This window comes from Notothenia rossii (genome assembly GCF_949606895.1).
Source record: "Notothenia rossii genome assembly, chromosome: 1".
NCBI classification, from domain to species: Eukaryota; Metazoa; Chordata; class Actinopteri; order Perciformes; family Nototheniidae; genus Notothenia; species Notothenia rossii.
Window position 1 is genome coordinate 91496195 of NC_136912.1, and position 14769 is coordinate 91510963.

At 38.5% G+C, this 14769-nt stretch overlaps 2 protein-coding genes across 3 annotated transcripts in view; one reads left to right on the top strand and one right to left on the bottom strand.

Moving 5' to 3' along the window:
- slc9a7 (solute carrier family 9 member 7) overlaps positions 1 to 1488 on the bottom strand; it is a 39271-nt gene extending 37783 nt beyond the window's left edge. The window contains exon 1 of the mRNA XM_079684152.1: positions 405 to 1488. Coding sequence (XP_079540278.1) covers positions 405 to 681 — 277 coding nt within the window. The 5' untranslated portion in view covers positions 682 to 1488. The remainder of the gene's footprint in view (positions 1 to 404) is intronic.
- Positions 1489 to 5110: 3622 nt separating this feature from the next.
- Positions 5111 to 13345, top strand: rp2 (RP2 activator of ARL3 GTPase). Of its 2 annotated transcripts, none has more exons than XM_079669598.1 (5): positions 5111 to 5443; positions 8213 to 8881; positions 10215 to 10329; positions 11507 to 11592; positions 12618 to 13345. In XM_079669598.1, exons 1-5 carry the CDS (start codon positions 5276 to 5278, stop codon positions 12699 to 12701), a joined length of 1122 nt encoding a protein of 373 aa, XP_079525724.1. In that variant the 5' UTR covers positions 5111 to 5275; the 3' UTR covers positions 12702 to 13345. The 2 variants fall into 2 exon arrangements, with proteins under 2 accessions (XP_079525724.1, XP_079525725.1); XM_079669599.1 differs by lacking the exon at positions 5111 to 5443 and adding an exon at positions 5746 to 5763.
- The last annotated feature ends 1424 nt before the right edge of the window (positions 13346 to 14769 follow it).

Consider the following 14769-nt stretch of genomic DNA (forward strand, 5'->3'; position numbering starts at 1 on the left):
AAATAATAACAAAAAACGTTATCTTTGCTGGTGATGTGTCCCCTCTTTTTCTCATTTTAATATATATATATATATATATTCATTGTATTTGTTTTATTGCATCTGCCTTTAATAGTTTGTTGTTACTATTATGGAGTCATATGAATTTTCTTGGAAATTATGTCCTATATTTATATTAAGTTGCATTGTTAGGGGATCCTAGGAATTAAGATGTCCATTCCCATATCTAAGCTGTAGCAGTGCATATGACAATAAAGCTTTCAGTCTTTGAATCTGATAGAATAACTGGCCCCAGCATGGCCCCCCCCCCCCCCAGTAAAAATCGGTCTAGATCCGCCACTGGCTGTATGTACGTGTGTGCAACATATATATATATTTATTTGTTATTATTTATTTGATCTCACCGTAAATCATCGCCAGCCCGGTCTCGTGCAGAAATCGCACCCGTCTGTGCTTGAAGAGCCAGATGGTGAGAATGGTTAAGGTCAGCAGCATAATGAATGTGAGTAAATTAACGCTGTCCTGGCGGTGACTTTCCTCCGCCTCCTTCTCCGTGGTGAGCTCCTCCATTGCTCCTCCGTCCTCCGCCGTCACTGCCCCGGCGCTCAGGAGGATCAGGGCCGGCGTCAAGGTGTCCAGAACCCGGGCTGCGGTGCGCCTCTGCGGCCGGAGAGGCTCCATGATGCTGCGGCTGCTGCGGCTGCTGCTGCTGCTGACAGCCGCTATGATGATGCCATGTCACTGCACGGTGCTCGCAGAGAGGAAACAGATCCAGGGTCTGCTGGCTGCTGCAGGTTCAGCCTTTTAAAGACACACTACTGCTCTGCTGCTGGAGAGGAAATCACCCCGCCGCTCTCAGGTTGCGCATGCTCAGTGGTGGAAAGTAACTAAGTACTTTTACTGAAGTACTGTACTTAAGTACAATTTTGAAATATTTGTACTTGAGTATATTTTGCTACTTTGTACTTCTACTCCACTTGAGTTCAGAGGTAAATCGTGTACTTGTACTCCATTACATGTATTTAATACCTTTAGTTACTTTACAGATTTGGATGAATGATGTGAAATATAATCAAGTGTTAAATCAGACTTTAGTTCCACCTGGAGTAAATTCACAAGCTACCCTGCAGTATACAAAGTCATTCAAACTAGCTGCACCTTTACCAGCTTTGAGAACACTTTAATGATCAGTCATTATAACACATATCATATATATTATTCTGAAATTGACCAATCTGCACAATTTTACTTTTGGTACTTTTACTTGAGTAACATTTTGAATGCAGAACTTTAACTCAGAACAGAGTATTCCAACACTCTGGTACTTCTACTTTTACTCAAGTAGAAATACTTCTCCCGCCTCTGATTTTATATTTAGCTAATTTTATTCTATTAACTTGCATATAGTTAACTTCTCCATGCATCACTTACATTAGTCTTGCAACACTCTTGCAGTATGTTATTTCGGTACCCCTTTACAATAAGACTACCCTTATAAAGGATTCATAAAGGGTTTATAATTAGGTTATTAATTAGGTTGTAAACACTTTATTAATCATTAAGAACCATTTATAAACCAGTTCTAACATAGTTTTCATACGTCAACACAGGCTCACTCACTATTTGGCAAGATGACTAAGTCTTATATTAGCTACCTAGCAACATACTTCGTCTTCTTCATCAGCCAACATCCTTGGTATCTGTTGTTCACTGAGTTGATTCCCCCCCATCCATCTTGATGTTTCTTGGCATCTCTTTATGACCATTTATTTACGAGTTATTAACATTTATAGTTGCCAAAAGGGAGCCTTATTGTAAAGTGTAAAACACATTCCCATTTATTAATGAGTTACTACCATTTATAATAAGGCTTAGCAGTAAATGTGGGCTCACTATTTGGCAAGCAACCGGTCACAGTTTCCCTGTTTATCTCATGTCTTATAAAAGCTTATTAATGATTTATAAAGTGTTAACAACCTAATTAATAACTGAATTACAAACTATTCGTAAACCCTATATAAGGGTAGTCTTATTGTAAAGTGATACCGTTATTTCTACTCTATTTCTTCTTGTACAGTTTTTATTGTTGTTGTGTTTTTGTTTATGTTGCATTGTTGGAGGAGCCTGTGACTTAGGAATTGCATTGCATGACTGTAGCTGTGTATATGACAATAACACCTTTGAACTCTCGAAGCAGAGGTAAAGCTAAACCCCCTGAGTCACGGTCAGCAGGTCCTGATGAATGTGCAGAGCTGAGGATTTAAAACCGGTGCACAGGGACTGTGTTTGGTCGTTAAAAAGCAGTAGTGGAATACAAGTTATGGGAACTAACAAAGTAGTGTTTTCATGTTGTGCTAAATATACCTCTACTCAGTGTTTGAAGAAGTACTTGTGGGGGAAACTTCTGAAGCAAATGGAAACAGGACTCAAAGAGACACGAGGAGAGCTGGAGCTTTGATGGCAAACACTGACCGTTTATTTGGAGCTTCGGCCAGAGAATTGATAAGACATGTCACGGGCCACGGTTTGACCACACGGTTGAGATGCCACAATCAACTCTGCAGAACCCTCCTGTAGCTCCAGGTTTTAACTAGTTCAGAGTGTAATAATCAACATTCTTCAATAGATAGACTAAACAGCTGAGGACACTGAATCACATTAGTTGTCGCTTATGGCTCAGGGTCATCTACACTCCGAGAAGGATGTGTTCCAGGTGTCCCACAACAATAACTATATCTGACAGAGAGTTGCCCGGTCATAAACTGGTAACAACAACAAAATGCTAGGGCAGCCCCTCCTTAAGGGAGGTAGCTGCTGCCTAAGGTTGGTCATCTGCGTCAGAGGGCAAAAGGTAAACATGTATGCAGAATTATTCCCTGACAGTACTTAGATCTTTTATTTAAGTACAAATACTATGGTCTAAATATACCCCATTACAAGTTAAAGTCCTGATTTCCAAACGTTACTCAAGTGTCAAGTAGAATTACAAACATATCTTTTCCCAGTATTTTATTATTATGGTTATTTTATTATACTGTTTTTTAACTTCTAAAAGCATTTTAGTATTGTATTTTATTGTTCTCTCCCCAGCAAAAACACCTCATTGGACTCCTTTGTTTACTTCGAGAACATAGTAACCTCACTATTTCACACTTGCGCTCCTATTGGCTAGCAGTACAAGACATTGTACATGATAGGCTAAGGTGCGGGACATCTCTAAGTGGTTGACCAATCACAACAGAGGTGGCCAGCTAACCAATCAGAGCAGACTGGACTCTGGTTTCAGAAAGAGGGTGAAAAGAGGTGCTGCAGCACAGGAAGTATGAGAAAAGTAAAAAGCTTTTTGAACATTAAAGTATGGAGACATGTCACAGTAGAGACACTACATACACATTTGAACATGAAAATGAGCATAATATGTTAATTAGACTTTATTTGTACTGCATTTACAGCTTGTGAATCTCACAAAGGTATCAATAAAGTGCAATGTATCTCTATTAATCCCTTCTACTAATCTATTTCTCTTATTTTGGTTGATTGTATTTTGTATTTTTGATCCGAATCTTCAATGTGATTGAGGTGATCAAATAGATGTAATAGAGTAAAAATATTCCCTCTGAGATGAAGTCAAGTATAAACAAATACTTAAAATGTGTACTTAAGAGCAGGTAGCCTTGAGTAAACACTGCTCCTATAATAAAGCCATTGCCATATACATTAGCTACTCTGCCCTTTAGTATGTCTACATATAACATCATGAGGTAACGCAGGGTGAAAAAGGGAACGAACAGGAAGGCCATATCCTCAAAGCATCTCTCACAGATGCATGATGGGAGATTACCTATTATTAGCGTGGCCTATTGGCTTAAGGTGCTAGCTAATCTGAAGTCTGCTCCGACATGTAACAAGTTATTTGTGGTTTTGTTGTTGAGTGAGATGTAAATATATTATATATAGTATACATAAATAAACCTGGTGCTCAAAAAATAAACATACACTTAGGCTGCATTTTGATTGCCTTTTTTTTTACTCTGCATCTCTTTCAGTTATTTTCCTTTATATTATGAGCATAACATAATTTTTTTATGATATAAAATATTTAATTAACACGTTTGCATAATGAGCTTTTTGTAGTTTGACAACACCCCGACCAGAGAGGTGTGTTCAATGTGTAACGGTGCGTTCAGGGTAGGCTGGTAAATTACAACCTCTTTCCTGAACGTTGCTGCAAGGTAATTTGTAGTGTAGCCTACTTAAGTGCATATTGATGGTACTTTTTAAAATATTTTCTTCTATTGAGGAAAATATTGTACATTTTATTGCACTATTTGATAGTTAGTGAGATAGTGAGTATATGTATCAACAACAAAAAACACCTTTCATTTAGGAATACTCTCATGTCAACAAATAAACAAAAGTATTGCACAGAAGTAAAGAAATACGGACTAAATATACATACCAACACGGATAAGAGATATTGCTAGAGAATATCTATATAATACACGAGTTAATTTGAAGAATACACTATAATCAGAATCAGAATCAAGTTTATTGCCAGGTACGTTTACACATTACACTTTAAGCAAAAATGTCTATCTTTTACTTGAGTAAGATCTTGATTGCATAGTTATGAGCTACTTGTAGTGGAGTCAGGAGTGCTATATTATGGTGAGACACAATATGATAAGATGGACCTTTATTGATCCCTGTAGGGAAATGCAGGTGTTGTAGCAACAACGGAACAAGACAGAAACACAGATAGTACACATGGGATAATAAGAATAAGAATACAAAATAAAATAAGAATAACATTTAGTAATAGTATGAATAGAAATGACAACAATGACATGAGTTATACACACTATGTATAAAGGTTAAACATACATTTAAATGTGCAGGTAATCATACTTTAACTTGAATTCAATACATCATGCACCAGTAGATAGATGTGTGCGTCTCTGTTTTGATTTATTTTCAATTAAATACTTATTAAAATATTTTTATAATAAAAGCAACCTGCGGAAGTAGTTTGTTTTGTCCCCAAACACTTCATGGGATTCACGCCTCTCTTACGTCACCCAGTCACTCCACATCAGCCTTGTGATTGGCTCTTCACACGACTGGGACGGTTGCGATTGGTTGCGAAACGAAGCAGAGAAACAGGAAGCCAAAGAAAAAAAAATCTTTTCAACTCAAGAGCTCATAAGCCTCTCGCTCTCTCTCACATTTGATCGTGTTCTCCTTCGTTACAGGTTGACGAAAAACTCCAAGCAACATGGGGTGCTTCTTCTCTAAAAAATCCAAAAGGAAGTCCTCGGAAAAAGATGAACGTACGCCCACAACAACGACCGTTGAAACTACGACGACGACAAACAGCTCGGTTCCCCTTGGCAACAACAGCGAGGAGCCTCCGAAGCAGTACAGCTGGGACAAGAGAGAAAAGGTGAAAACATGATATTTAACGTTAAATAAAATCATTAAGATGAATGAAATTATACCTTTTGGCACCTGGAATTCTTACCTAACAAAACCCAACAAGTGTGAGATGCTTAATGCCTTTTCATTTGTGTCATTAAGTCGTTTCCAGCTAGCTATTTAGAAAAAACTCGCTTGCAAGGGGTTTTCTCAGGTGTGTTGGTGCTTACATAAACACAGCGAAATACATTTAGATGTGAAATTAACAGGTAACACTGAAAAAATTTCATTCATATTTTGTCAAATGAATTGATAGCAGTAACCTACAGCTGGGACAAGAGAGAAAAGGTGAAAACGTCATTACATTCTCAATACAGTCATGAAATTATACCTTTTGGTTCCTGGAAGACTTACCTAACAAGTATGACACACTTAACGTCTTTTATGTGGTGTTATTAGGGGGTTTCCAGCTAGCAATTTAGAAAAAAAAACTCATTAGGTTCTCACACACAAGGGATTTGATCAAGTGTGTTGGCGCATATAAACACAGGGAGTTACATTGAGATGGAAATATGTGTAGTTATTTTAAGAAAGGACAATGCACATTCTTTAACTGTAGCCAGAGGCCAATTTTCATCTGAGGTCCCTGGCAGTTTGAAGGCATTTAAAGAAAACATACAAGCGCACATGAAAAACATATAAGCACAATGAACTCACGATTGCAGCACATATAAAGAACATTATACCCAGTTAAAATACCTTTTTAAAAAACCTTTTAACACGCAACACATGTTTATTATACATGCTGAGATCATTGCTTAACATCCACCTAATGCAATGAATTACATCCTTTTATATTAATAAAATATAATTTAATATATAACACAACCTTAAATTGCTGCATTGACACAAAATAAAGAAAAATAGGTTTTTTATTTACAAGGATATTGACTTGTTTGTGAAAATGTAAACACTAAGATACATTAAAATGTACGCTTTTTGTTACAGGTATGCAGAGGTACTCTAACAGTACTACAGTGTACAAATACTCAGTTTACAAAAATGTAAACTGAGTATTAAATTTTTACAAATGCCAGAGTTTTTTTTCAGTGTTGGAGGAAGTTTTCAGATCCTTAACTTAACAAAATGAACACTAAGAGTGAAAGAGTATTACTATATACATGGTTAGATACATTGAAGTCAAAGTGAGGAAGTATTGATCATTTTTGTAAGAAAAATATAAAGAAATATATATTATAAAATTAAAATGGATAAAAATTCCCTGAAAATATGACAAATATAATTTTTTAAAAATCACAATGGAGTATTTTAATAGTAAATGCAAGATACCAAAAAGACCAATCCACCTCTCCATGTCTTTAACCAGGTGAAAGGCATCAGTATTAGAGCAAATGTAAACCGGGCCGATATTCTTTTGTATACATATGCTTAAAGCTTTTTAATTTGTAAGTTTAATTCCTATTGATAATATTTGTCGTATTGAATCCATTAATCAGCTCGTTGGCTCTGAATCTCTCTCCATAACAGAGCCAAGCTCAGCAGCGTTTTATTACATCACCCAGTCTCAACATATTCAGCTTTACGTGTCGACGGTTGCTTAAGATGCATGCAACGCTCTGCACGCGCCCCCCATGTATCCAGCTGGCGTTATCTCATTATGGGATTACAACACTGTTCACAGCTGACCACAAGGAGCATGATGTATTCAGACTTTGTAGGCGCGGACTAGGTCTTGGTTCCACTTCCGTTTTTAGGATGTCGCCCTTTTTATAACCGTGGTTCACCAAAATAACACACGCATCAGTATCCGGTGCGTTGTCTAAAACTAGCTTAATGCCTACTGCAAGTTCACTTAGTCTGAAATATGATTAATTTCTAGAGAAGAGAAACTTCTGTAATTTTAGTGAAATGTAACAAAAAGAAGAGAAGATACGACGAATGAATGGTTTGATTTTAATACATTTATTCGTAAAGCAGCTTTTAAAATGGGAGCTCTTAAATTCTTTTTTTAATGGAGAGCATAATCTCAAAATTAAAAACAAAACTCAAGAACTGCAAAACAGAAGGACACTGTTCAAAGGGTGTTTAAAGAAACGTATCAAATTATCCAGAAAGTATAATATATTCAATTTAAAATGTAGCTGGTAGCACAACAGAGCTTTATTATGTAAGCAGCTTATTGACTCTTACGTGAGTTGGATTTAAAGGGTCCCTATTATTCATATCAGTGTTTAGTGTCTCCATGCTTTAATGTTCAAAAAGCTCTTTATTTGTCTCATACTGCCTGAGCTGCAGCACCTCTTTTCACCCTCTGTCTGAAACCAGAGCCCAGTCTGCTCTGATTGGTTAGCTGGCCGGCTCTGTTGTGATTGGTCAACCGCTTAGAGATGTCCCGCCCCTTAGCCTATCACGTACAATGTGTTGGAGTGCGAGTGTTACATAGTGGTGTCACTACGATCAGGAAGTAAACAAAGCAGTCTGATTGAGGCGTTTCAGGCAGGGGTGGGGGGGGGGGTGTGAGGGAGGAAACACAGGGGTGGGGGAGGAAACACAGGGATTTTAGCCGTTGCAGACCATTTACATGCACAAAAACCTACAGAACACTACAGGAAAGGAAAAACCCCAAAAGCATAATAAGGCCTCTTTAATGTTTTCTACTGACGCGTATAAGAATATCTGCATGCTCAGTAAATGATAACGTTGAAATATATCCGATACTGTTCTGTAAATACTGTCCATTGTCCGCTGACTGATGGCGCCCCCTCTCTCTGCTCAGGTTGACCCCAAAGACTACATGCTGTCGGGGCTCAAAGACGTGACGGTGGGCCGGCATCCGGGCAAACTGAACGGCCAGCAGTTTGTGATCCAGGACTGCGTGAACTGCAACATCTTCGTGTTCGACCACGCGGCCACCATCACCATCGACGACTGCGTGAACTGCCGGATCGTGCTGGGCCCCATCAAGGGCAGCGTCTTCTTCAGGGACTGCAATGACATCAAGTGCGTGGTGGCCTGTCAGCAGTTTCGCACGCGGGACTGTCAAAAGGTGGAGGTGTTCCTGTGCTGCGCCACACAGCCCATCATCGAGTCGTCCACGGGGATGAAGTTCGGCTGCTTCCAGTACTTCTACCCCGATCTCGCCTTCCACTTCAAGGACGCCGGCCTCAGCATCTTCAACAACAACTGGAGCAACATCCACGACTTCACGCCCGTTTGTGGGGAGAACAACTGGAGCCTGCTGCCGGAGTCGTCCAAGGTTCTGGATTTTGTGCCCGTCCCTGACCCAGAGTCTGAATTCAAGTCGGTTCGGATCTCGGGCGACCCTGAACGCAGCATCGTGCCTCTGACAAAAGGAGGCCGGCGTAAGGACAGCGATGAGTCCTGCCTCTTCGTGTTCTTCGCTGGGGAATACACCACCGCTAACGCCCGCAAGCTCATCGATGAGGTGAGGAGACGACCAATCAGTGTGAGGAGGCTCAGTTTAAAGGGATAGTGCTGGAGTTTGGAAGAGAGGTTTTATAAAGCCCTCCTCTGTAGTGTGTGTATTATTGCAGTAGATGCATTTAGTAGAAACAGACAGCAGGAAGCTAGGCATTGTCTGCCTGCCTACCTACCTACCTACCTACCTGCCTGCCTACCTACCTACCTATCTGCCTACCTACCTACCTACCTACCTACCTACCTACCTACCTGCCTACCTACCTACCTACCTACCTACCTACCTACCTACCTACAAGATAAATTGGTGACATGTCTCCTTTTTTTACATAAAGTAATGACAGTTTTAATAATTGTTTAATAGTTTTCTTTGCCATTTTTTTTTTTATGACCCTTTTTATAATTATTTTTTTAAATTAAAATACAGGTTATAATGTGACTGGTAAAACTGAATCAACGCTTTAAAACTCCAAAATTACACAATCTGACTTACCGAAAAAGGCATCAGTATTCCAGCAACTTCCTTTTTCCACAAGGTCAAATTACATTTATTTTTGAAGTAGCCTCTGGTCTCGTCTGGTGGAAATCAGAATAAGAAATCCTTTATTCATCTACTGTAGGTCAGTGTAGGAGTTACTCGTAAAACCGTATTTATAATCCCACTGACTTTTACTACCACTAGATATGAAGTGCTAAACAAATGGAGGAAGTGTTTATAGTACGTACATGGAAACGTGGTGGTGGTGGTATCAGAGTTGACCTGCTGATAATACACTGATAACATCTGAGTGCACTCAGCCACTTCTTTAAAAGGTTACACAACTAATTAAAATTAAAATAAAAACAGTGTTAACCAGCACAGCCTGCAGGATTTAAAAAAAAATTAATATCTGCTTACATGACATTAAAATATAGATTGCGACATTACCTACCTACCAACCAACATACAGATTGTGACAGTTATTTATGAATTGAAACATATTGACTTCATTAATTATTGTTTAATTTATAATATAGATAATTACAGATGCAAAGTTGAAAGGAGGGATCAAATGTCATTTTGATATGTGTTTTATTCTTCCTGATCTTGCCATGTTTTTATCACTTTCTTTGAGCTTGTACTACTCAGTATCTGAAGCCTGCTGTTCTGCTGCTTTAAAATGCCTGTGATGTTTGTGTTGCTGCCAGAAAAATGCATGAGTCCATCACTAAAGCGTGTGTAGCAGGCGCGCTGTAATCCAGTTCATCTCCTCCGTGCAAACACCGCAGGAGTCTTGAAGTAGTTCTCTACAAACCTGCTGATTTTTTATTAAATAACGTTTCCCTTCTCGTTCGCTCAGATGACGACTAAAGGCTTCGTGCTGGTCCAGACCAAGGAGGTATCGATGAGACCTGAAGACGTGAAGAGGGTTTTCCAGAACAGTGCAGACGAGCTGGTGGACTGGATCACCAAAGGTAGGATGGTACATTTGATCCAAGACACAACATAGACTATATCCAAAACACAAGAATCCCAGTATTTCTTAAAGGCTGAATACGAGTTAGAATACATTTTGAATGAAGTATTGTCATGCTAGAGAGATTGTTTAACATACTTAATAATGCATTTTATTTATATGGCTGTCATGGTCGCCGTACAAGATACAAAAACACAAATCAAAAACCAAACACCAGCAGAAAAACAAGACAATGAAATCAGTAAGAACAGAGGACGTGTCATGTGATCAGGGTGGATATGCCCGTGTGGAGAGATGTGTTTTCAGACGTGATTTGAAATGGAGAGGGAGTCAATATCCCTTATGTCAGGTGGGAGGGAGCTCCAGAGGAGGGGTGCAGAGCGAGGGCTGAAGGCTCTGGATCCTATGGTGGTTAATAATAATAATAATAATAATAGTAATAATAAAGCTTTATTTATACAGCACTTTTCATACAACACATGCAGCTCAAAGTGCTTTACAAAATGACACATCACAAGTGGTGGCGCAGTGAGGGGGATGGAAGCAGAAGACCTAAGGGTGAGGGTGGCTGTGTTGATGTGCAGGAGGTCGGAGAGGTGGAGAGGAGGGAGGTTGTTGATAGCCTTAAAAGTGAGGAGCAGAGTCTTATCATCTATACGGTATCTGACAGGAGAGGCTGCTGGAGAACAGGAGGGATGTGGTTAATGGGGGGGGGGATGGACTTGAGAGGGTTGCAGTGGTCGATGTGTGCAGAGAGCAGGGTGAGCTGTGAGGGACGGGTGGAGGAAGTGGATGTTACATTTATGGAAATAAGCAGACCGAATGACACACTACGTGTTCCCTGTTATTGTCCCGTTGAACTGTTTTGAACCCTTTTTAGAATATTTTATGAATTGTACGGTGTGCTTTGAAAGGCACTTTGAAATATAATGTATTATTACTTATATTTATTTATTGTCTCAACATTATTTATTTAAAAAACATATGAACATCGGTCATTATATACACATAAGACATTGACATCAGTGCTAGGTACACGTACAAAGTAAACAAATAAAAAACAAACAAAAGTCATATTTTAAATAAAATATTTGTCAAATACAACGTTTTTATAAATAGTAATAATATAACAAAAAGCCCATCTGAATCCGTCCCATCCTGTTTGTCCTCTGAAGGTCCGGTTATCGCTCTGGAGCTGAGCGGAGGCGGCGTGGTGGACGCCTGCAGGAGCATCGCCGACCAGGTGTTCCCCGGCACCAAGGTGAACGCTTTGAAAGATAAACACAGAAAGGATGGAGCTCACTTCCTGCTCAAACTCCACAAACAAACTCAACATGTTTTACACATGCCCTACGATTCACTAACACACACTTTACAAATACAAAACTAATGCATTTTGTTTTACCTATCAAACAAACAAATTACATGTTTCTGGTACTTTAAGTATATTTTGATGCTGATACTTTCCAACCTGAGTAACAACTTGTAACAACTTGTACCAGAGTATTGCTACACTCTGAGTACTTCTACTTTTACTCAAATACAAGAAATTAGTACTTCTATTTTTACTCCAGTACAAGACCTGACTACTTCTACTTTTACTCCAGCATAAGATCTGAGTATTTCTACTCAAGTACTAGACCTGAGTACTTCTACTTTACTCCAGTACAAGATCTGAGTACTTCTATTTTTACTCTAGCAATGTACTGAGCACTTCTACTAAAGTACAAGATCTGAGTACTTCTACTTTTACTCAAGCATAAGATCTGAGTACTTCTACTTTTACTCCATTACAAGACCTGAGTACTTCTACTAAAGTATAAGATCTGAGTACTTCTACTTTTACTCCATTACAAGATCTGAGTACTTCTACTAAAGTACAAGACCTGAGTACTTCTACTTTTACTCAAGTACAAGACCTGAGTACTTCTACTAAAGTACAAGACCTGAGTACTTCTACTTTTACTCAAGTACAAGACCTGAGTACTTCTACTAAAGTACAAGACCTGAGTACTTCTACTTTTACTCCATTACAAGATCTGAGTACTTCTACTAAAGTACGAGACCTGAGTACTTCTACTTTTACTCAAGTACAAGACCTGAGTACTTCTACTTTTACTCAAGTACAAGACCTGAGTACTTCTACTTTTACTTAAGCATAAGATCTGAGTACTTCTACTAAAGTACAAGACCTGAGTACTTCTTCCCCCTCTGAGCAAAAGTAATGGCTGTTGTTGTTTACTTGGCTGTTGTTGTTTACTTCAAGTTATTTTTCTTCCTTTGCAGGTTTTCGTCTCTGAAAATAAAAACTCTTCCTCCAGAGACGTCGACAACTTCTTCAACTTCGCCGACATGCAGATGGGATTGTGAGAAAGAGAAACGCCCCGCAGCTCGGCTCGAGTTGGACTGGATTGGCCTGGCTGAAAACGAGATAACAAATCACAAATAATGCGTAAATAGAAAGGCTGCAGTTCGCCCGACCGCGTGTCTGCAGCCGTGACGCTCGGAGCTGAGCGAGCTGTGAATATTTATATTTCTATGAATGTCGCTTTTATCGATTGTGAATGTAGAGCTTTGCTGTAAATGTTTAATTTAATGTCGCTGCAGAAAAACCATGAGCACACAAACGCCTGAGGGAAAATATTTTATATAAATAAACCATATTTTTATTTCGTTCAAGGATTTATTTGTGTATTAGATAATGGACTTGTTATGAATGTATATTTGAGACATGCTGTGTAGATGTTTATCACATATTTACTGGTTTCTGTTAGGCCAAAGTTTAATCGTGAACGTTTGCATTTTGGTTAATGTAGGCATGTGATTTTTATTTTGTGATATTTGTTTTATACTCTTCTGAATGTTTTTGTATGGAAACGCGTGTATTGTCTTTATCATTGTTTTTAGTAAAACGTTTCGTTACGTCTGACTTTATTTTGTTACGAGGCTTTTTAAACACTGCTGGAAGAAGCAGTGATGCTGGACACATATTAAAAGACATACATTAAGAACAATTGGGTAAATAGTCTGTCTTCCTGGGTTCATTTAGCTACTGATATTTGCAAAACTGCTTAATTGTAAAGATTATATCACCCTCAAAGGCCCCTGGGATATTCCCATGACTCCACGGTGAACGAAGGACCAAAAAAACGATTCCTTTGTTTACTTCAGGGACATAGTGACATCAAACACTCATGCTCCTATTGGCTAGCGCTCCGACACATTGTACGTGATAGGCTAAGGGGCGGGACATCTCTAAGCGGTTGACCAATCACAACACAACCAGCTAACCAATCAGAGCAGACTGGGCTCTGGTTTCAGACAGAGGGTGAAATACAGGCAGTATGAGAAAAATAAAGAGCTTTTTGAACATTAAAGCATGGAAGCCAGATGGAGACACGTCCAAAATATGTATCGAGAGATCTAGCACAATAGGGCCCCTTTAAGATATTTGATATAAAAGGATTCTTTTGTGCGATTTGATGGTTTTGAACAAGCTGTAAATGTAAATCCTGTTTGTGTTAACCTGGAAACAAAGTTCTTTAGGTAGGTTAATTATTTTTCCTTCATGTTGTTAAAGAAGCACATATTTTAGTTTTAAAACATTCAATCTCAATGAATCGTGATGTTTCAAAGAGCAGTCTTCCTCTGTTTGATCACAGTAAGCAGCTTTCACTTCCACTTACTTAAAAAACACTTACTATGATAATGATTTTCCAATCGATTGCCAACATCCCTCCGTCTGTATTATTCATTTATCATTAATAACCTGCAACACAAGGCAGTTTCAGTTAAAGCGGTTTACAGTTGCCTTTAAGAAGTATATAGGAATGTTCTGTGATTTTGTATTTGTAAACCTTTTGTACTCGAGCATCGTTTTTTTTAGAGCTATTAACTTATGAATGCACAATTTGTCTGTCATTTGACACCCTGTCTTTACATTAAAACCGTAGGATATCTAAAAAAAAAAACACAATGGACACTGACTGCTTATTTAATATCACTGTTTTTTTAATAAATGTCGAGGACAGATGTGAACCTTTCTGTATCTCATGATTTGATTTGTGTGATGAAAAATACTCCGGATTCAGGACTTAATGAACCTGATAACTAATAAAGGTGGTTTTCAAATGATGGCCTGAAAGCAGAGTAGTAGGCTAAAGCGTGCTAAAGTTGCACAAATGTACGATTCTCAAATGAAAGTTTTTCTCAATTCTCAGTGACTTCATGGAGTGTAAATTGTTAAAAAAAAAGAAGCCAATTTCAATAATAAACTGTGGACTGTGGCGATATTTCCACAACTCACATTTGACTCGCATGGTTACTGTGAGGGGGATGAGGAAAATGTGAAATATCATTATTATAATTATTATATAATAATTATAATTATTCCTTCTTATGTTACACATTTGAAGTATATCATTCCATTTTATTTGTA